Below are 22688 nucleotides of genomic sequence, written 5' to 3'. Positions count from 1 at the left end.
AATGACGGCTGTCAAATTAACTGCGATTTTAGTTCCCTCTACTTTTTCTTTCTCAGATCGCTTTTTGGAAGGAAGTCAGTTTCGTAGTTTTTATGAACAGTTCGAAAGTGCCTTTCCACATTTTCCTTCTTTGGAATAGCAATGATAGTTTGACAGATCAGACAAACGCACTTCGATTGTGACATTGTGAGAAAAATCCTCTTCCAATTCCACATCCAGCCCACACCCTCCCCAAACAATTTTTTTTAAATGCCTTCTTTAGTTGATATAAATTGGAAAGCTAACTAGATCACAGCCGGAGTTTTGCAGTAGCTCGCATGTTTGATCGTGCGTGTGGGATGACCAGTGTCTTAGAAGATAAGAGATCTCAGACTGGCCGCCCTGTATGTCAATCAAGTGGCAGATACCATAGGGAGGATATATGATAGACTAACGTTTAAAAAAATTTTTTTGGAATGCAACGCAATCTACCTGCACTACCTTTGCGATCTACCGGTCGATCACAATCGACGCATTGGGCACCCCTGGTCTACTACCTCCCAACTTCAGCTCACTTGCTGGGTTCCCATCAGTCCTTTATATAGTCTTCGACCCAAAAGTGTTTCTCTCCTTCCGACTACGTGACTGGCTAGTACTTCCGGGTCTAATGAAGAACTGGCTTTTCACTTCAGTCCGGAAGTACTTTCGGGGCTTTCATCCTCGTGACTACCTCGTACTTCCAGGCTATAGGGAAAGGATGAGTCCCCAGGTCCTTTGACAGCTCCCCCGGAGGCACCCACAACACCCAACAGGGCTGAGAAGCCGAACTCCAAGTCCCAAAATGCCCTGCAGGAATCCAGGGTACCGCTACACTGCAAGGGAGCTGCCATCTACCGTTTTGGGAGAGGCAGTGTCCAAAAATATCTGCTTTCCCCCATCCTTCCCTCCTTTGGGCATCCCGGCCGGTTTGAGCTGCCAGCTGTCCCTCACAGCACACTCTTCTTTCTTTCCTCATTCTGCACTTCTCCTAACTGCTCTTCTAATATGGCAGCTTCCTTCCTTATTGATCACCCTGTCACTTTCCGCCCTTGTATTCTGCCACTTCTTATGCCGTGTCCTCTTCTCCTCAATTTCCATCTCTATCTCAGCACTCTCGACAGTCCCTGTGTGAACAAGCCAAAAGTAATTTCCTGTCAGAACAGAAATTGGGATAGATTGACCCAAAAGGACAGAGAATTATCTCTCTAATGAATGATGATTTGAGGTTTCAGAATGTTGGGACAAGGAGCAGGTTTCTGCAGATTTTTTCTGTTTTAATTGGTAAAAAACAAATTCTACTTGTACAATAAATGTAAGTCAAAGGAAAACATTGACAGAAAAATGAATAGTGTATTCATTTTTTAATCTGAAAATTAAAAAAATCTAAAGATTTGAGTACTTTTGCTTGGCACTATACCTGGGGTGATTTTATTAGTGACAGTCCACGTCCAACAGTGATGCCAGAAAAGTGTGCATTGTAGGCTCCAGGTGGCAATGAAATAATCCCTCTATGTATATGTTAACAGAATATTGATGAATTAAAGATCCATAAAGATTATCTATTTACAGTTAGGTGCAGCCAGTCTACGCTCCTACCTGCAGACATACAACGGGGGTGAGCTGCTTCATCGCAGGGTAACCAAACAATTCCTTTGCAGCTGCTCGAGGCATTTTTCTGGTGATCACCTGAACTTTTGCAGTAATAACTGACATAGAAAAAATAAAGTCAATAAAAAATTGAGGGATCCCAGAGAAGTCAAAAATGGGATTCCTAAAATATTATACACCAAGGGAGGTGTCAAGTCACAGTTGCTTCAATGATGTTTGGGTGTCATATCTGGGTGAAGTGCATGATCTAACATCCCTGGTACAGGAGAATAAAGGTAAGATGGGTGTGGGGAGGGATGTAGGGATGGTACAGTGAGTTGTATTTGTCCCATTTTGTCGCATTACAAACTAGAATTAAAATAGATTTTTGCAGCACTATTTGATTTACATAACATGCCTACCATTTAGCAAAATATTTATGTGACACAAACAGTAAATAAGACAAAAAACAGAAATCATGAGTGTGCATAGGTATTCGTGCCCTCAAAGTCAATAATTTGTAGAGCCACCTTTTGTCTCAGTCCCAGCTGAACGTCTCTTGGAGAATGTTTCAATGAGCTGAGCAAATCGAGACACTGAGATTTTTACCCATTCCATTCATCCATCCATCCTCTTCTGCTTATCTGAGATCAGGTTGCGGTGGCAGCAGCTTAAGCAGAGAGGCCCAGACTTCCCTCTCCCCGGCCACTTCTTCCAGCTCTTCCGGGAGAATCCCAAGGTGTTCCCAGGCCATCCGGGAGACATAGTCCCTCCAACGTGTCCTGGGTCTTCCCTGGGGCCTCCTCTCGGTTGGGCATGCCCAGAACACCTCACCAGGGACGTCCAGGAGGCATCCTGATCAGATGCCCGAGCCACCTCATCTGACTCCTCTCGATGCGGAGGAGCAGCGGCTCTACTCTGAGCCCCTCCCAGATGACTGAGCTTCTCACCCTATCTTTACCCATTCCTCAAGTCAAAACTGCTCCAACTCGTTCAAGTTAGATGGGTTGATGGGTGTACAGCAATCTTCAGGTCGTGACACCAATTCTCAATTGGATTGATAACTGGGCTTTGACTAGGCCATTAGAAGACATTTAAATGTTTTCATTTTAACCACACCAGTTTAGCTTTAGCAGTATGTTTAGAGTTATTGTCTTGTTGGAAGGTGAACTTTTGTCCCAGTCTGAAATCTCTGGCAGACTGAAACAGGTTTTCCTTAGGAATTGCTCTGTATTTAGTGCCATCCATATTTCATTCAATCCTGACCAGTTTTCCTGTCCCTGCCAATGAAAAACATTGCCACAGCCTGATGCCACCCACACCATACTTCATTGTGAAGTAGGGTGATGGCATTTCCCATGATGGCCAAAAAGCCAAGTTTTAGTCTCATCTGACCTGAGAACCTTCTTTCATGTGTCTGGGGATGCCGTTGGGCAAAGTCCAAATGTGTTTTTTTATTTGTTCTTTAAGCATTGGTGTTTTTCTGGCCATGTTTCCATAAAACATCATTCTGTGGTGTGTACAGCTTAATGTGGTCCTGTAGATAGCTACTCCCCTCTTTGCTGTGGATCTTTGCAGCACCTTCAGTGTTAGTATCCTTGGTGTCTTTGGCATCTATGGTTAATGCCCTCCTTACCTGGTCTCTGAGTTTTGGTGGGTGACCTTCTCTTGTCAGGTATGTAGTGGTGCCATATTTTTCCATTTTCTTATAATGGATTTGATGGTGCTCCATGGGATATTCAATGTTTGGGATATTTCTTATAACCCAGCTTTATACGTCTCCACAACTTTGTCTTAGACCTTTTTGGAGTGCTCCTTGATCTTCATATTGCTTGCTTAATGGTGCTGCAGTGTAACACACCTCTCAGAACAGGTCTATTTATACAGACATCATGTGACACTTTGATTGCACACAGGTGAACCCTAATCAACTAATTATGTGATTTCTGAAGTTAATCGGTCAGATCAGATTTTACTTAGGTGTCTCATAGCAGAGGGGGTGAATACATGTACACTTACAACTATATACAAGGTATTTTTTCATTCCACTTCAACAATTTGGACTATATTGTTCAGTCCATTACATGAAATCCAAATGAAAATCCATTTTAATTCCAGATTGTAATGTGACAAAACAGGACAAACGCAGAGGGGGATGAATACTTTTCTGGGCTCTACAGTTGCCACACAAACATAAGAGAAGCATGAACTGGAGAATTGCAATACTGTGATCATTTGCATGCTCTCAAATAGACTGGCGCCCCGCTCAGGGTTGATTCGCATTGTGTGCTCATTCATGCCAGAATAGTTTTTGATTTCTCTTGACTCTAAAAAAAAAGTGTAATTTTAGAAAACAAATGGAAAATCTGGTGATGAGCCCGTAATTTCTGGTTTGAGCTCTGGTCATTATGAATACTTGGCCCTACCACATGCCATATAGATTGGCCAATGTGCCAGCAATTTTTCAATCCTTTATTAATGACATATTTCAGGACTATATGGGACATTTTGTGCTGGTGTATATAGATGAATTTCTGATTTTTTCTTAGGGTATGAACTCTTTTATCCTTCAGGTGAAAGAAGTCTTGTCTCATTTAAGGGCTAATAACCCTGAAAACTGTTTCTCTCATGCTAAGTGCCTGGTTAAGCGTCACATCTTTTATATATGGAACAAAACCTACACGGTGTCAGTTTTTAAGCAAGGTAGCAGCTACAGAGATCTTTTTTAGCGTGCCAGGAGCAAAGGTGTATATAGAGTGATGTTTTTCAACCACTTTTTTGTGATGGCACACTTTTTGTAACACAAAAAATTCTAAGGCACTGGTTCTTAACCTGTGGGGCGGGCCCCCCTAGGGGGGCGCTAGTAACAAAGATGTGAAAAAAAGAAAACAAGAATCAAAAATATGAAAAAAACATCTGTTGAAACCAAAACAAATTAACTTAAACTACATTCTGATAATAGAACAATGAATATAGAGTTAGATAAATGTTGATAAAAGTTAAGTAGGTATAAAAAATTATGCATCTACATTTCAAAAAAATGTTAGGAGGGGTGCAATTAAAAATGTTATGAAAACTCGGGTCGCAAATACTTAAAGGTTGAGAAACGCTGTCCTAAGGCACACTTTGATTCTACCAACCACACAAGCATTAAATCTGTATGCTTGCTAAACTGTCCAAAGGAGCATGACTATCAGAGACGCTGGAAAAAAAAAAGCAGCTTGGAGGTTGGCGTTCAGAGACACAGTACTTAGTGAGCACTTAGTGAGCACTTAGTGAGCACTTTGGACACATTTTCCCAACTGCTTTGTCCCCTTGCCCACTCATACAGGTGGTCCTAAACAGCACACCTAGGCCGTTCTCATTGCACACCAGTTGAAAAATGCTTGTTTAAAGTATAATTATAAAGTCATTGATGGTGATGAATAATTAAGGTTGGCATTTGGTTGGCAGAATTTTAATGTATACCCGATTAAGAGATGCTTATTTCAATTAAATCAGTCTTTAGCAGTGCATTCAAACTCTACAGTCGTTTCTATACTTTCATTTTATTTTGACATGTCTGTGTCTCATATGCTATGCCAATTTGAGAACTGATACATTGTCCTCATTTTCTTATTGTCTTTCTTTTCAACCTGCCTTTTAGGAAGACTTTCAGATTAAGGATGTGCTTGCTCAAGTAATATTTTGTTAAAAGGTCAGGTTTCAGGTCATTGTTTAAGTTTAAACTATGCCTTTACATTTTTAAAAAATCCTTTATGTTGATTCTACATTAATTTTATGATTCAGTGTATGTTTACTTCATGATTTATGTATTTATTTTATGACTGCACACGTTAATGTTAAATGCGATTAATCTCAAGTAAATACATTCATGCGATTAATAAATTTTTTTGATTCCTAGCCCCGATATACAGATATATAGTATATATATATATATATATATATATATATATATATATATATATATATATATGCCCTCACAGTACCCAAACGCTGGCTACAAAAAGTGTTTACAAGCTATGATACTTGCAAAGGGGATGTTACAAAATATTGACCATGTCAAGTGCCCAAACTTTTGTTTCAGACCCTTATCACTTTTTTGGTATTTTGTACCTGTGAATGATGGAAATAAAAATGTAATCTTGATCAAAAATATTAAATATATTTATATATAATCAAACCTTTTGTACAGCGACTTCAGAACATTTATTTAAAAGACTAGGGGGCTCTGCCCCCTGCTCGCTTCGCTCGCCCACCCGTGCTTGGTTTACCGGATATACAATTTAAAAAGATTGTTATTTTCATGGGAATTGTTACATATGCATTATTTTCACTTTTACTTTAAAAACATTTGTAAAAACAATACTTGTCCTTTATTTCCGGCCCCGGGCGTGGTTACATCTCTTTCTCGCAGGACGTATAACGCTGCTCGCATTGTGAAGGGGGGCAGCATCGATCATTTTAAAGCCTCTACAGCTGCTGTCCTTTTTGCCACTTCGTGTCTCTGCTGCTCGCGTTGTGATCGTTTCTCCGTGATTATAAATATACATCTGACCGAATTGTATCTTCTTTGAAATTAAACTTGTCGTTACTTTAACTGTTGCAGGACCACAGATTCTCATAGCGTATGGTGCATTATTATGTAAATCTACATTTTGTGCATTGAATGATGCGAAGGCAAAAAGATTTTTCTGCTCTTTGCCTTTTATTTCTGACCTTGGTTTGTCCTGCTAGTCCTGATGATTAATTTCCTTTTGTTTGCACTAATGCGATCTTTACTATCTTTTTTTTGATGCTGTAGAAACTGACGTAATAAAGTGTCACAAAAGTTTTACTTGGACAATCGCCGACTTCGTAACCACAAACACAACTTTCTAGCACCTTCTCCAACCCCTCATCCCTCGGGTCTCACCCCACCCCAAAAATCAATCAATACCCCGATATCAGTCTTCCGTGCTGCACTCCATCCTCCCTCAATCGGACCTAACAGTCACTTAAAACAAAAAAGGCTTCAACCTGGCTGGGACACTACAATACTTTCGAATTTTACTGCTTTCATATTCTTTACCTTTCTCTGCAGGTGTATCGCGCCATTGTTTGTTTGAGCCTTTCGAATTCCACTGCTTTCATAATCTCTTATCTGCCTTTTTTTCTCTCCAACGCTTTTGGGTCTCTTTTCTCCACACTGCACTTTCTTCTTTGGTTAGTTGTTGATGTTTCATCTAGAACGTATTGACCTTATACGCTTTATATGTGCTGAGAGCACAGGATCTGTGTGTGCTACGTGCCTTTACACGACTGAGTGTTTTGCTGGATGTGCTCTCTTATTTGATATTGTTTGTGTCTCGCGGGTCTTTTAAGTGTCTTCCGAGAAGGTCACGTCTCGTCGCCCTGCTTTTCCTTTTCAAGATTTTTTTTTATAATAGAGAGAAATCCATGATACTAGTCACTTGGTTCATGACTTTGTGATATCACACACTGCTCCTAATTAAGATGGCAGCTTGCAGCAGCTGTTAGCTTAGTGTTGGATCTTGTCTACAGAGCCAGTCAACTCATTTGGTGATTTATAATTATAAGTGCCAATGTAACAATAGGCTTCATGGCAAAAACCCCTGGGAAAATTGGAAATTAAGTTCAAAGCTGTCTTATCTTAAGTTAAGACTACAAATGAAAACAAAAGTTCAGATGCAATGTCTCCATGACCGATCAGTTAACTTTGTGAGCTGGAATGTTAAAGGTCTGAATCATGTATTAAATAGAAAGAAAATATTCTCTCACAGGTCTAAACGCTAAAATAGTATTTTTACAGGAGACCCACTTATTAAGCAAGGATCAATTTTGGCTGCACAGAGATTGGACTGGCCTAATTTTCCATTCCAGCTTTACAAAGAATTCTTATTCATAGTACAATCTAATTTGTAGTTTCAAATGTAGATGATTCTGAAGGGAGATATGTGATCATCATGGGAAATTTATTTAACTGTAAAGTGATTTTGATAAATATCTACGCCCCTAACATGATAGGGACTTCATCCAAAACATATTTGCATCAATTCCCAGTGTGAACACTCATAAAATTAAAATGACTGGGGACTTTAGTTGTGTTTTAAATCCAGATCTAGATGGGTTTCCTGCCACATGGGTGATGCCATCTAACACTGCAAAGATAATTACTCAGTTTGTAACTGATCACAACTTATCAGACCCCTGGAGAGTTCTAAACCCAAACTGAAGAGCATATTCTGAGCTAATCAGAGAAATTACCAGAATAGATCAAGAACATGCCAGATGTCCAAATGAGGCACCTCATAGGAAAAGATAGGCTCTGCATTCAGAACTCAACCTCATGACAACTAAAGAAACAGAGCAACTCATTTTTAAATCAAGATATCATGAACATGGAGAGAAAGATAATAAGATCTTAGCTCAACAAATCCACAAGCAGGAAGTTCACAATGCAATCCCATAAAAATATAATACACACATTTAGAGACTACTATAAGTCTTTATATTCTACTGAGTTTAAAGAAGACAATACACAACCTAATGCATTTCTGGATGCATTACAGATACCACAACTAGATACTTCCAGTGCAGAGGAATTGGATAAACCTCTGGTACTATCAGAATTACTAGATGCTATAAACTCACTTCAGAGTGGGCAAGCAGCAGGCCCGGATGGCAACCCTGCTGAATTTTATAAAAAATTCTCAATTAATCTAGCTCCTCTTTTATTAGCAACATTTACAGAAGCTAAAGACAATAAAATTCCACCTCAAACTTTTCGGCCAAGAATGAATTACTTTCTTTCCTAAGCAAAATAAGGACATATTATAATGTGCATCAAAGAGACCAATTTCACGTCTGAATAATGATGTTAAGATACTCTCCAAACTCCTAGGTAAAAGAATTGAGAAAGTGTTTCCTTCGATAATATCACAAGACCAAACTGGATTAATTAAAGACATACACTTAGCTTCCAATCTTTGATGCCTGTTTAATGTAATAAATTCACCCACAAAGTCTTAACACCTCAGAGATATTATTATCATTGGATAAAGAAAAAGTATTTGATATGGTTGAATAGAACTACCTTTTCATTACATTGGAGAAATTTGGGTTTGGCCCAAACATTTGTGCATGGATCAAACTACTGTATACCAGTCCAGAAGCTTTGGTTTGTATTATCAACATTAATTCAGACTACTTCAAACTAGAACATGGTACTAGACTAGGATGCCCCCTTGCTACCACTGCTTTTTGCAATCACCATTGAGCCACTGGCAGTTCACTGTCAAAATGCTTATGAGATAAAGGGGATTATCAGAGAAGGACTTCAACAGAAACTTTCTCTATATGCAGATAATTTGGTACTGTATATATCAGATCCACAAAATACTGTGCTTGGAGTCCTAACAACACTAACAGAATTTCAAAATATTTCTGGTCTCAGAATTAATTTAAATAAAAGTGTGCTCTTTCCAGTGAATTCTCAAGCACACAATATTAGATTGGGCACCTTCCCTTTTTATCATCGCAGATCAGTTTAAATACCTAGGGGTAAATATCTCAAGTAAACATAAAGCTCTTTATCAACAAAATTTAAGCTCTTTATCAACAAAATTTTGTCGTCTGCATGGAAAATATTAAGCAAGACTTGCATAGATGGTCTATCCTTTATCTCCCTTTAGCTGGAAGAATTAATACTGTTAAGATGAATATCCTTCCTAAGCTTCTTTTTCTATTTCAAAGCATTCCAATATACGTCAATAAATCATTTTTTAAGAAATTAGATTCAACCATAACCTCATTCATTTGGAATTCAAAATATCCACATATCAAAAGGGCGACCCTACAAAGACCTAAGGCAGAAGGTGGAATGGCTCTACCTAACTTTCAATTTTATTACTGGGCCACAAATATACAAGCTATAAAAACCTGGACATTGACACAAATAGATGAACATACAGAGGCTTGGTCCACAAAAGAAATAAAATCCTGCAGTACTTCTTTAAATTCGTTGCTTTGCACCTCAATAAGCACAAGTCATCACCAATATACCAACAACCCAATTGTGCTTCACTTACTCAGAATATGAAACCAATGTAGGAAGTATTTTAAAATAGAGAAGCTTTTCATCTATGGCACCTCTGCACAAGAACCACCTTTTTCCACCCCCTCAAAAGTATGCAGTTTTTAATATCTGGAAAACATAGACAACGTCTTTGCATCCTATAAAAAAATTACAATGCAAATTTAATTTTCCATCAACACATTTCTTTCACTACCTTCAAATGTGAAACTTTGTTAAACAAAATCTCCCCAATTTTCCTCACCTCCCACCTACCTCTATTCCAGAAAAAATATTGATCAGTCTTGAGGACTCATTTTAAAGTCCCTCCCTTTCAAAGATCCCAGAGTACAGTGGGAAAAGGATCTCTTACTCAACATCTCTGAAAAGGAGCAATGCACAGAATTCACTTGTGCTTCATATGCGTAAAGCATTCAGTTATTCCACTTAAAATTATATATCGAGTACATCTGTCTCGTTTAAAATGGTCCAAAACATTTCCAGGGCAAGATCCAACCTGCAAATGTTGCTATCAAGTTCCAGCCTCATTGGGCCACATGTTTTGAGTGTGCACCAAATTAATATAATTTTGGACCAAAATCTTTAAATGCCTTTCAGACACCCTTGGTGCCACAATCCTTTCTAATCCACTAACAGCTGTGTTTGGTGGGCTCACAGAGGGGCTTAAAGTGGAAAAGGACAAACAAACTGTAATTGAGTTTACTACACTATTGGCACGTAGACATATCTTGTTCAACTGGAAGGATCCTAACTCACCTAATTTAAGTCAGTGGGTAAACTGATGGTATACTGTATATTATCTGAAATTGGAAAAAATCTAATTCGCACTTAGAGGATCTGTACAAAACTTTACCAAAACCTGGCAGGATCTAATCAATAACATTTAGAATAAGCATTTAAATTGAGGAAGCAGATTCTCTCCCCACTTTTTAAATTTTAGATTTTTTATTAATTTATCTGTTTACTTATTTTTATTAGTTTAAAGTTTTACTCTGTTGGCCTAGCTCTCTTTCTCATGGGTTGGATGGGGGTTGATTTGTTATTGTTAAACTTGACTTGCTTGTATGGAATGTTGTTTGATTTTAATAAAATCAATAAAATGCTTTAAAAAATCCATTTGGTAATATAGGTGGCCACATAGGGTGCCATCACCTGAAGGACGCCATTTTCATAACTCAAGGGGTCTGCACTTTGGACTCCGAGGGTGAATACCCTACTGCCTAAGGTTCTATACTTGCTTCTGTAAACAAAACTTTGCAGTAGAGTTAAGAAAAAATAAGAAATTATTACAACTTTTGACTTGAAATCTGTTTGCCTATAATTTTATTTTGTGCTCTTGTTTTTTATTTCTCAGTTTTAGTTGTCTCCTAGGGCACTTGAACTGCTCACTTGTTCTTTTGCCTTACATTAAAAACGGTGTCTGCCCAATCCTGGTTAATGTTATGAACCTAACCCGGACACAGACAGGCGGACATCTTGTCAAAACACCACCACACGTTTATTTACACAATATTTACAATTACTGGTCACAAAGACCCCCAGTTCAAAGGTCACTCAGACCCCAGTCACATGCACAAACACCCCAAACACAGTCCTGGCCACACAATGCCTTTTCTTCGGGCCACCTCCACAGCTCCTCTGTGCTTCGTCCTTCCACCTCCCGACTCCAGCCTCGAATGAATGGAGACGGCCCCTTTTATATGGTTCCCGGATGAGCACCAGGTGTTCCCGGCGTTCCTCCTTTGGCCACGCCCCAGTGTGGCGAAAGTGCCGGCTGTCCTCCCAGCTGCTCTCCAGGCGCCGTCATAAATCTTCCCCCCAGCGCTTCCTGGTGTGGCGGAAGTGCTGGGGTAACAGGTCCCCAAGGCATTGGGGCGCCTCCTGGCGGTGACCACGGGCCCCTACAGGGTAGGACTTCCATGCCCTGTACCCGTGGCCCCCAAAGCAACCCAGAAGGCAACCCTCACGTGATCCAGGGTGGGTGCAGACCCACATCCGGTCCTTCCCGTCATCCCGGCCAGGTCATGGCCCCTGGCATCCCTGACAATGTATATTAATTAAAAATAATCTCTGAACACCTCCTCCCTATGCTACTCAAGGTATTGATGTCAATAGGACACTCCGGGCAGCAATCACTGACAAACAGACAAAACACTGGCAATGGAAGTGCCCTTTAACTGTCAGAACTTAAGTAATAATCTTTTCTTGGCTCTTTTAGGTTTCTGATGTGTTTTTCCAACTTCCTATGGAGTCTAGCATTTTATTGCTCTGTTTCTGCATGTCACTATGATTTGAGATTTCATGCTAATCAGTTATTTAAACCTGGACTGCCTATTAAGTGGCCTCCAAATTTGTAGTTGAATGACCTTCCTGAGGTAATTCCTTTCTTGAGCCATCTAGGAAAAATATACCAAAAATGTTTGGCTCCAACCGATACTAGTGCTGTGAAAATTAGTTTTGTTTTCCAGTTAAACTAGTTTGTCAACTTTTGCTTCTCTGACAAATCTCTAAATCTCCGATCCTTTTAAAAGTACTTACTCTTCACTACTCTGTGGAAATCTCTTACTAGTCTTATCATTTGCACTCAATAAGACCCACCGTCAACATTTTATAATCCATATGGGGTGCCTGTCAGAGATTTCAAGTGTGTTCAGGCCCACTGAGCACTTGGGGCAAGGCAACTCTTTCCTTAGTTGTGTTGCTGACCCCGTATGTTAAATTTCTAAAAACATTAGAACATTGCTTAATTTTCCTATGCGTATATAATTATTACTTTATTTGATATAAATACTTGAAAATATACAGCCTGGAAAAACAGGGCAGAACAGAAAAGTGCACAATTTCTTATAAATCCACTGAAGAGCTTGCTCATAAACTTTACTTAAAAGCAAAGGATGACTATAAAGTTCAGTAATGTTTATCATATTTAATAATAAAGTTGTTTGTGAACCTTATATTGTTCCATTCAGTTTATCATGTTGTGCATCTGGCCTGCACTACACAACTCTGAATTGAACTGAAATGAATTTTTTCTTACTAGGAAACATACTCATCTGGCCTATCATCACCTCTGCCGGGAAAGACATAAGTCACTGGTTTGACCCGGAGACAAAAGATGTAAGTAAAATGGTTTTGGGGTTTGTAATGTTCTACCAGGCTTGATTTTTTTTCAAATGAAGATAACTGGAAGGAAAAAAATGTTATGGGGTGGTCTTGGCTCTAGTTTCTCTACAAATAACAATACCGGGGATTGCCAGTAGATGTCAGTAGGAGATTGTGTTGCTTGAAAGGCGCACGTGGGATTCCTTTGGGCGTTTGGCAAACTGTTGAGCAGGTGTGCACAGTTCTATGGTGGGACTGGACGACTGCAGCGGATGAGTGGTTTTGCTGCCACCAAATATCTTAATCTTACATCTTAAGGATACTCTGAGAGTTTTAAGGAACTTCAGCCTTACTGTAAATATCTCCTAGGTAGATTTAATATTCCTCAGCAATATACAGGAAAGGATTTGATAAGTAGGATAGGCAGATTTTTTTATACCAGAGAGAAACTTGTTTGTAACAGGAAAGTACAAAATATAAGGCCCTGTTATACTGATACAAGAAAATTAGCCAAGGCACAAAAACTAACAACCAGTGCCATCATAAATACATACTCAAGATTTGTACAAAGAAGAATTACCTTTAACAGCATACAATCATATGAAATCAGAATTCAGCAGCATTCCTACAAGTAATAGATTTCAAAATGCTTATCACCCTGGGGAAAAAAGAGTTCTTAAATCTGTTGCTGTTTACCCATGGGAACCTAAATCTACAGCCTGATGGCAACAACTGATATTTAAGAGACAGATGATGGCTACTGATAGAACTGAGCCTGCTTTCTTTCAGACTTGTTTGTAATGCAGCTCAGAGATATACAGTATCTTCTGCAATCAAATCATTTTACTGCTTTAATATTGTTATATTTTCTTAATGCTGAGGCTGTCAAACCAAAATATAAACGTAAATAACATAACAACAGATTCAATAAAAGCATTTAAAAAAATGTCATTATGGTTTTGTCCACTTTAAAACCAGAGAGTTTCCTAAGATACTCAGCCCCTTCTTGCAAAATTTATTCTGGGTTAAGATCAGCAGTTATCTTGTACCTAGATGTTTGTAGTACTCTACCATCTCCACACTCTTCGCTTAAATTAGCTGAGATACTGAGAGGTGGGGAGAACCCACATCCTACAGACGTTAAAAATATTTAGCTGTGAAAAGGAACAATCTCACCATTGAACAGACTCATTAACAATGGTGCTGTTGCTTTACCTCACGTATGTTTGTTTGTTTATTGCTTTACTGTGTTGTACTTTACCACAGAACTTATAAAACAATTAGCCAATAACGAGACTGGACTATTACAACTTGCATTACACTAAAAACTTGAATAAGTTCACAGAAATATTGCAGGGGTCTCTCTGTTTTGTGTGCTACTGAGTACAGATCAGTAAAACAAGCAAAGTTCTGTGCACTGCCATTCAGGGTTGGTTACTGCCTTCTGCTTAGAAAGGTATTCATTTGGATGAAGCAGTTTGACTAAATTAGTGTACGTGTATCTAGCATCCTAGACTCAAATGCTGCACCTAGGCATTGCCTGTGTGCAGTTTGCTTGCTCTCATGTCCATGTGTCTTCCTTTTGGGTACTCTTTTTCTTCCTACATCCCTAAAGAAGTGCACTTTGGTTGACTGGTGTCCCTAAATTTGTGACAGTGCGAGTTTTGACAGGGACATATATGTGTGTGACCTGTCCGGGGTGTTTCCTACCTTCCTCCCTGTACTACTGGTGTAGAAACAAGCCCTCTTGACCCTAGATTTGATTAAGCAGGTTAGCTATAAGTATGCAACCCTTTTCTAAATTCAAATAGGGCAAAATGCAGGCCATTTAAGGAAAGACTTCAGTCTTCAGGAAAGAATCAGCTTCAAACTGAAAAGCTGGCAGTCTATATGCATAAAATGCTTATCTGTCCATCTATCATATGATTCCTCACAAACTAATAGGACTAGAACCACAATGTTGTTCTTAATTAAAAACCTATGACCTGGTATGTTCTGGAAATTCAAAAAAAAGTTAGGTAGTTGCAACCGATTTAGGGCTTTACCAATTTATTGTAATTAAAGCCGGTCCCTGTAAGCTCATCTATTGATAATCCCCTGGAACACGGTACATATGCATTCAGAATTCATACTCCAAGTTCTTGGCATTTTATTTTATGGATTATAGGTCCACATATTTCACTAGTAAATAAAATTTGCAGCCTCTGTGGCCCTCTGGGAGTGAGAATGAGTAATACCAGAAAAAGAAGTTAAAGGATACAAACTTTCCACTGTGGCCCTTATTAAGCACCCCCCATGTACTGTGTTGCATTTTAGTTTTAGATTTCAAAAAGAAAAATGTAATATCTTGCAGTATTTTTATGTGTCAGTCAAAAATGATTTTGTTGAAGTTTGTCGGGTTGGCTGGTGTGAATATTGACTCACACTCCTCCCTCACAGTTCCCTAGACCGGCATTAAATGCCTGACGTGGTCACTATGAGCAGATTGCACATTCTCCCTGTGTTCTTATGCTATTTTTGGCATGGCCTGTAATTCTATCTTTTATCTCTAAAGTTATTTGATGCTTCAACCTGACCTTTATTGAATGAACAGGAATGGGAATGTGTGCGACTGACTGATGCCTCCTCATCCAGTAGTTTAATAATACCTGTCTCTCTCTTATGGGAAAAGTGGGTTCAAACATGAGGCAGATATTACTGGTGCTACAATTGTTGTTAACAGTGATTAATTCTTATTATATATATCTTTGAACAGATTCGCACCCACATTGACCCTATGACAGGATGCAAAAAATATTACACTCCGTATGGCCGGTTTCTTCATATTCCACCTCCTTTACCCCGTACTGACTGGCAAAATGACTTTGGTTGTCCCTGGTGGAAGGACAGGAAGTACCACATTGGGAGTTTGACAATCAAAACAAGAAATATCCGCATTATAAATACATTGACATCTCAAGAGAACATTTTAGAGGTAAAAAAAAAAAAGGTAATACTTCTTTGATTTCACTTTACATTTTTATGATAAGAGCAGAAAATATTTTTAAATACCAAATTAGTTGGATTAGCCTTACACCTTCATTATAAGTGCTCCAATGCACAACATATGCCCAGAAGAATGATCGCATTACAAAATTAATCAAAAGGTACAGTATGTTAATAAAAGTATATTTTGTTTTATCTTGATCTTTTAACTAATGCTGAGACAAATGCATGATTACAAGGTAACAATTCAGATTTAACGAATTTGTGAACTTTTGATATTATTTAATAAGTTGTGATGACACAATAATAATAGCAACTACTTCAACTTACAAGTACTACTGTATGTATTTTTTAACTCTCTGACTTTGACTTTATTTGACTTTATTTACAAGCACAGTCTTATGATCAAAGTGATGTCTATATAGTCTTTGCTTTTATAATATAACAGATAATGTTGATGTCACAATTTAACTTGAAAATGCCAAAAAATAATGAGACAAAACTATTTCGAGTAAATTTAATTTGTGAAATATTGCCAATTTATAAACTGATATACCTGTTTGTATTTAATAAGTACATGACACATAAAGGGGTGGCACAGTAGTGTGGTAGTAGCACTGCTGTCTTGCAATAAGGAGACCAAGGATTATGACTTTACATGTTCTTCCCTGTGTCTGGGTGGGTTTCCTCCCATAGTTCAAAGATGCAGGTTAGGTGAATTTGTGTTGCTAAATTGGCCTGTGTGTATATTTGTTCACCCCATGATGCACTGCTGCATTGTCTAAGGCTTTGTGCCTCATGCCTTCTGAGATGGGCTCTAGCTGCCCCACAACCCTGCCCTGTTTGTATTTGTTTTTCTAATAGTTATTGTCATTTTGTGACCATAAAATTGCTGACAATGACACTCGTTGCTAGTCATAAATTCTGCCAGTGGTGTGTCCCTGTGATGTCATCATACTACCCCTATTTAAGATGGTGGAATTCTACACTTAACATCCACAAATTTGGATTCCATTCTAAAACCAACTTTTCTTGAGAGTTAGTAAGGGGAAAATTAAGAAATAGTTTGAGGAGTTGAGAAACATTTATTTCAAATACGATAATTATGACTGATTTTGACAACTTCCTTTGGTTTTCTAACTTCTGCCATCCCTTTTCAGTCCTGCTAGCGCCCCACTGTGTACTTTCCACCATCTTAAATTCCTCTGAGTACTGTTCTTATGGTAGGTATTAATAACAGTGTGGGTGTGTGTAATTAATTGGTGCCCTGTTTAGAGGTAAAAAAAAGTAATTCAGATAAAGAATGGATGAAAATTTCAAAGTGAAGACATGTAGCTAGAGCTGTACTTTGAATGAGTGTCCAACCTCTCTTACTTAGGCATACAAATTAGATATACAGAGCTTAAAAATTATAATATGCATATTAATAAAAAGTTCTGCTGCAAAATGTCTTTTATATTCTTATTAGCAACCTTCAGGGAGTGCAGGTGTAGTCCCTAAAAAAGGTTTTCTCAAACACAACACAGACAATGGTCTTCCGTGTGTGAATGGGGAACCTTTACAAAATTTGTCCAATAGTTTCAGCATTACGGATTTGTACACCAATAAAACACAACTCATTCAGCTTCATGTATTATAGCCAAAGTACCCGGCACTGCCAGGTATTTAAATCTACTCTCTCTCTCTCTCTCTCTCTCTCTCTCTCTCTCTCTCTCTCTCTCTATATATATATATATATATATATATATATATATATATATATATATATATATATATATATATATATATATATATATATATATATACTGTGTATATATATATATAAAATCCTGAGCGTAAAAGTACAACAGTGACGTTTTTAATATCACGTTTTTGTCACACTTTAAATTGGGCTTATTTTAAAACCTACATAAATATGTTTGGTATCATTCTTTTCAGAATGTATTGAACTTTAATGTGATGTTGTTAGATTTTCAGATTCTTATTGCATTTTTAAATTATAAAGTAAAAAATATCAAGAACTCGCATCTCGTGAGACGGGACTTTGTGCCAAAAGATTTAACCATGCCTGGGGCTGGAAATAATACACAAGCATTAGGACAGCTGCTGTACAGGCTTTTAAATGCTCAAAGTGCCGCATGAGATGCAGATCACGGCATGGCAGCAGCAGCAATCCAGTAGCTGATCGAGGAAAGAGGAGGTAAAAAAGAGCTATTTGTTTCCCATTGTATCACCATTTAAGAAGGGGTTTCGGAGAATCGACCATGTCTCCTTGAGGTGCGTTCAGCCCCCCTCTTCACAACGCAAGCAGCAGAGACGCAAATTGGTTGGTGAGCCTAGTACTTTATATACTTTACACATCTCTCTATTTCAATGAAAAAATCCTGGGATGAGACGTGACTTTTTCAGAGAGATACTTTCACATCCCACGGGATAAGACTTTGTGCAAAGAGATTTAACCATGCCTGGGGCCGGAAATAAAACACAAAGAGTAGATGACAAAGTAGAACGTCGTAAAGAATTAAAAAATGTTGGCGCGATACACTTGCAGAGCAGGTTAGAGCAAGTACTAATACAGTATTCAAAAGTTTAGCGCAAACAGAAATTATTACTCAGTGAAATAAAGGAACAGCGAAAAGAGATTGAATATATAGCTTGGCTTTAAAGTTTAAGTCGAAGACTTGTAGAATGTCTAATTCATGTTGCCATCAGGGAAAACAAGTGTTTCTTCCCAAAAAAGAGGCGTATCTGTGAGAATTAAAAGATTTTTTGTTTGGTGAAAGCAAAATCCGCATATGCAAGTGGAAGAGACGCAAAGTGGCTGGCATGTAGCGCAGGCCAGGGGGGTTGGGGAGCGAAGCAAGCAGGGGGCAAAGCCCTCTAGTATATATAATATATATATGTTTGTGTGTGTATGTGTATGGTTAATGTAATGTTTTATATGAATGGACTCCATAATTGTGGTAACTCCTTGCTGGGTTGAGCCATGAAATCTACTTTTCTGCTTTAGTGTGGTTTCACAAGTAGAAGTTTAATTCCACATTAATAAATTGTATGGCTTGTTGAATAATTGAATCACTGACATGTCAATGTCAATGTCAAATTTATTTATATAGCACATTTAAAACAACATAGGAATGCTGTGGCCAAAGTGCTTTACAAAAACAGAATAAAAGAAAAACATACAATTAACATGAATAACATAAATAGAAATAAAATAAATGAACATAAATAAAATAAATGATAAATAGAAGTAATGTTACATAATCACAATGAGGAAACCATCAGTATTACTGAAGGTCACAGATTGCAATTGAATAGAAATGAGTCTTTAATCTCGTTTTGAACAGTTCAATTGTAGACGACTCCTTTATATGATGAGGTAAAGAGTTCCACAGGCGAGGAGCAGCAGCTGCACAAGCCCTCTCTGTCCCCCTTAGTTTTACACTTGGTACGAGGGACAACAAGAAAAAACTGACCAGAAGATCTAAGCACTCTGGATGGCTGGTGTAAAACACACAATTCAGATAAATAGGCAGGAGCAAGCCCATGTAAAGATTTAAAAACTAGCAACAAGATTTTAAAATCAATTAGAAAACTGACAGGCAGCCCATGTAAAGAAGCTAATATTGGAGAAACAGAATCAGACTTTCTTTCCCCAACCAGAAAGCGAGGGCAGCATTCTGGACCAACTGTAACCTGCGTATCGGGGATTTGCTAATCCCAGAATGCAGCGAGTTGCAGTAATCAAGGCGAGAAAAGATAAAAGCATGAGTAACTTTCTCAAGATCCCTAGAAAATAAAAAAAGGCTTGATCTTACCTAATAGACGAAGCTGGAAAAAGCAACTCTTGACTATAGAATTTACTTGTTTCTCAAAAGAGAAGTTACTGTCAAAGATAACACCAAGATTGTGGACTTGAGGTTTGCAAAAGAAAGAGAAAGAGTCGAGAAGCCCAAGACCAATTTGGGCTTTAGCTGATGGACTCACTATAAGCACCTCCATTTTATTTTGATTCAGATCAAGAAAATTATTAGCCATCCAGGATCTTAGTTCAAAAAGACAGTTGTTCAGTTCATTTATTGCAGAGTTGTAGACAGGATTATAAACCTGTGTATCATCAGCATAGCAGTGAAAAGAAATGTTAAATTTCCTAAAAACAGCTCCAATGGGTGAAGGTATATAGAGAACAAAATAGGACCCAAAATGGATCCCTGAGGAACACCACATTTAAGAGGAGCAGTAGACTAAAACGAGGAATTTAAAGTCTCTGAAAAGTGCCTACCAGTTAGATATGACCTGAACCAGTTAAGAGCAGCCCCTTTAAACCCAACAAGATGTTCAAGGCGCAACAGCAATATTTCATGGTCAATAGTGTCAAAGACAGCGGACAGGTCAAGGAGGACAAGGACTGCAGCGCCACCTTAGTCAGTAATAATAGAGACATGACATATAAGCCTGGCAAAACTATTAGTTTTTATGTTTCCTCTATTGAACCCTTATTTGTGATGAAACTTTTGAAACTCCATAGACTCTGTATGTTAAGCTGAGTTAAATGTAATACACGTGCAAAATTTCATGAACGTCCAGTCAGCTGGTTTGGAGTAATGTGTGATTCCCCTTGCAAAATTTTTAAAACCCTTGAAGCCTGCTTTTTAAATTGCACGAACAATAATGTAAATACTAAATTTCATGAAAGCAGACATTATGATATTTGTGTTGGTCCCCCTATTACATCCCACCAACCCAAACCTAAATATATGCCAGATTAATTTCCATCGGCTGAATCATTTTGTTGTAATAATGAGGTTTTGGTTGTGCATCCCCCTGCCCAATATAACCCAATTTCTCAATGGAAGTTTTGAAAGGCTTTATATTCTACATTTTAAGTTCTGTCAACAGTAACATTCATAAAAAATTTCAAGAACTTTGTCTTAGCTGTTTTAAAGTGATGGCATCCTTTGCTCCCCCAACATAACCACCTTAAATTTTCAAAATGTCATGTAACCTGGATTTTAAATTGGTTAATTTTTACCATCCATGCTAAACTTCATGACAAACTGACTCAACGTATTTAGAATAATGCACAGTTTTTGGGTTGTCCCCCTATTGCCACACTCCTTTCTAAAGAAGTTTTTTAAATGTCTTATACCTTGTGTATTGTAAGATGAATCTACAGCAACCTTAATGCAAAATGTAGTGAAATTCGGTTTAGCCATTTTTTCATGATTGTCAAACAGACAATCAGACAAAATGTAATCTGTGGGTTAAAATGAAGTCTTAGTAAAATTCAAAAGACAGATGGAGGGCATTGCAATTATATTTATATAGCACAGCTATACATTTATATAGGCACAGCTTTTTTTTGAAGAACGCTATATAAATTAAATTAAAATATTTTTAAGCTATCTGAAATTGTTTCCTTCTTGACTCATTGGCTTTTTTTATTTTCAATCAGAAATGTTGAGGGCTTTCTGAATTTTAGAGGCTTTTTCAGAATGACTTTCATGGATGAATCATTGAGAAGACAGGTGAAGTTTACTTTCTTTCAGGCTGCCTTTTTTTCTTGTGTTTTAACAGGTATGCTCAGAGGACACCATGATGGACATTCTGGAAAAATGTATTAAGTACAACGATCACATAAATAGTTACACTTGGAAGTATGATAGTACTGAAATGGACATGTCCAAAACTCTAGAAGAGAATGGGGTGAGGGATGAGGATGAGAACTTCTTTGCCATGCGCATGGAGAGAGATGACTGGATCCCAGCCATTCACTTGTATTATAACGATGATCTCACAGAGCTCTGAGCAGCTTTTCTCTGCCCTGCAGGTTTTACTGTGACTGGTCTAGTGATTATTCAAGATGCCTCCCTTGAGAAATGCCATCTGATGACTAATGACGGTTCACAGGCGCCAACTAAGCGTGCCTGAGTGTTCGCTGTTAGAAAGCGTGACAGATGACCCAGATAAGGAGAGGCACTTTGAATTAGTCTGTTTTCTAAATGCCCCTAGTCTCAGGTGCATTTCTGAGTCTGTAAAAATAGAACACGGTGCAGGCCGTGGCCCTGCTATGCAGTGGCTTGGCCTGCTGAGCTCTTCAAATTAATTATAAAGCTTTTCGCTGTCCTTAATTATATAATATAGTGTACTGACTTTCAAGAACAGGTGCCAAGAATGTCCTGGCACCGCTTTAAAGGTGTAATTTTCTTTCTTTAAAAAGCTTCAATATGGAAGGGAGATGCCATAAATAGGTGATAGGATCCAAAAAATGATAAAATATTATAAACATTATAAAATAATTTAGAACGCATTGTATAATGCCATACTATTATAGAAAGAAATTCTAACCAAAACATGCAAAATATATGACATTTGTACACAATTTTCAAATTTATGTAGTGGCTGGAGGTCAGTGCTCATTTATTTTTAATTTGGCTCACTAAAATATACACGTTGGTTTTAAGACCCCATGTGACCTGACAGTGCATTTCTTGGTACAAGAGACATCCAATGTTTAAAACCACATAAGCAGTTTTTGGGCCACATGAAATTGGACAGTACTGAGCACAACATGAAAAACAAATGGATGGGCAGCAGTCCATTGTGGGGCACACATATACTGTACATTAACTCTTATCTGACCAATTTTAAGGTTACAGGTGTAATCAGATACATTTCTTTGTAAATCTATTTCCTTAGTATACAATTTGTATCTTTATTTATTATATATATTTATAATTATAAATATACACACAATATATAGTATTATGCAGAAGTTTGGCCACACCCCTAAGAAGATTGCATATTTTAATTTTGGACTGAAAAGTATTAAATATGACCAATGCAACAAATAGACATTCAAACATTATCAACTGCTAAATTTTATTTCAGGAACTTA

At 37.9% G+C, this 22688-nt stretch overlaps 1 protein-coding gene across 2 annotated transcripts; it reads left to right on the top strand.

Moving 5' to 3' along the window:
- The first annotated feature begins 1780 nt into the window (after window positions 1-1780).
- LOC120526767 (cytochrome b5 domain-containing protein 1-like) lies at window positions 1781-21598 on the top strand. Of its 2 annotated transcripts, none has more exons than XM_039749917.1 (4): window positions 1781-1901; window positions 12741-12817; window positions 15558-15776; window positions 21368-21598. In XM_039749917.1, the coding sequence occupies exons 1-4, from the start codon at window positions 1781-1783 to the stop codon at window positions 21596-21598; spliced, it is 648 nt and encodes a 215-aa protein (XP_039605851.1). The 2 variants fall into 2 exon arrangements, with proteins under 2 accessions (XP_039605851.1, XP_039605852.1); XM_039749918.1 differs by having other exon boundaries at window positions 21436-21453.
- Window positions 21599-22688: the final 1090 nt, after the last annotated feature.

This window comes from Polypterus senegalus, chromosome 3 (assembly GCF_016835505.1).
Source record: "Polypterus senegalus isolate Bchr_013 chromosome 3, ASM1683550v1, whole genome shotgun sequence".
NCBI lineage: Eukaryota > Metazoa > Chordata > Cladistia > Polypteriformes > Polypteridae > Polypterus > Polypterus senegalus.
This window is presented reverse-complemented; position numbering and strand designations above follow the sequence as displayed.

Excerpts from the sequence above, each read along its gene's own strand:
- LOC120526767 (XM_039749917.1), top strand. The coding sequence starts at position 1,781 with ATGGGATTCCTAAAATATTATACACCAAGGGAGGTGTCAAGTCACAGT. Across the intron at positions 1,902-12,740 it reads CCTGGTACAGGAGAATAAAG|GAAACATACTCATCTGGCCT; the intron begins GTAAGATGGGTG and ends TTTTCTTACTAG. Across the intron at positions 12,818-15,557 it reads TTGACCCGGAGACAAAAGAT|ATTCGCACCCACATTGACCC; the intron begins GTAAGTAAAATG and ends ATCTTTGAACAG.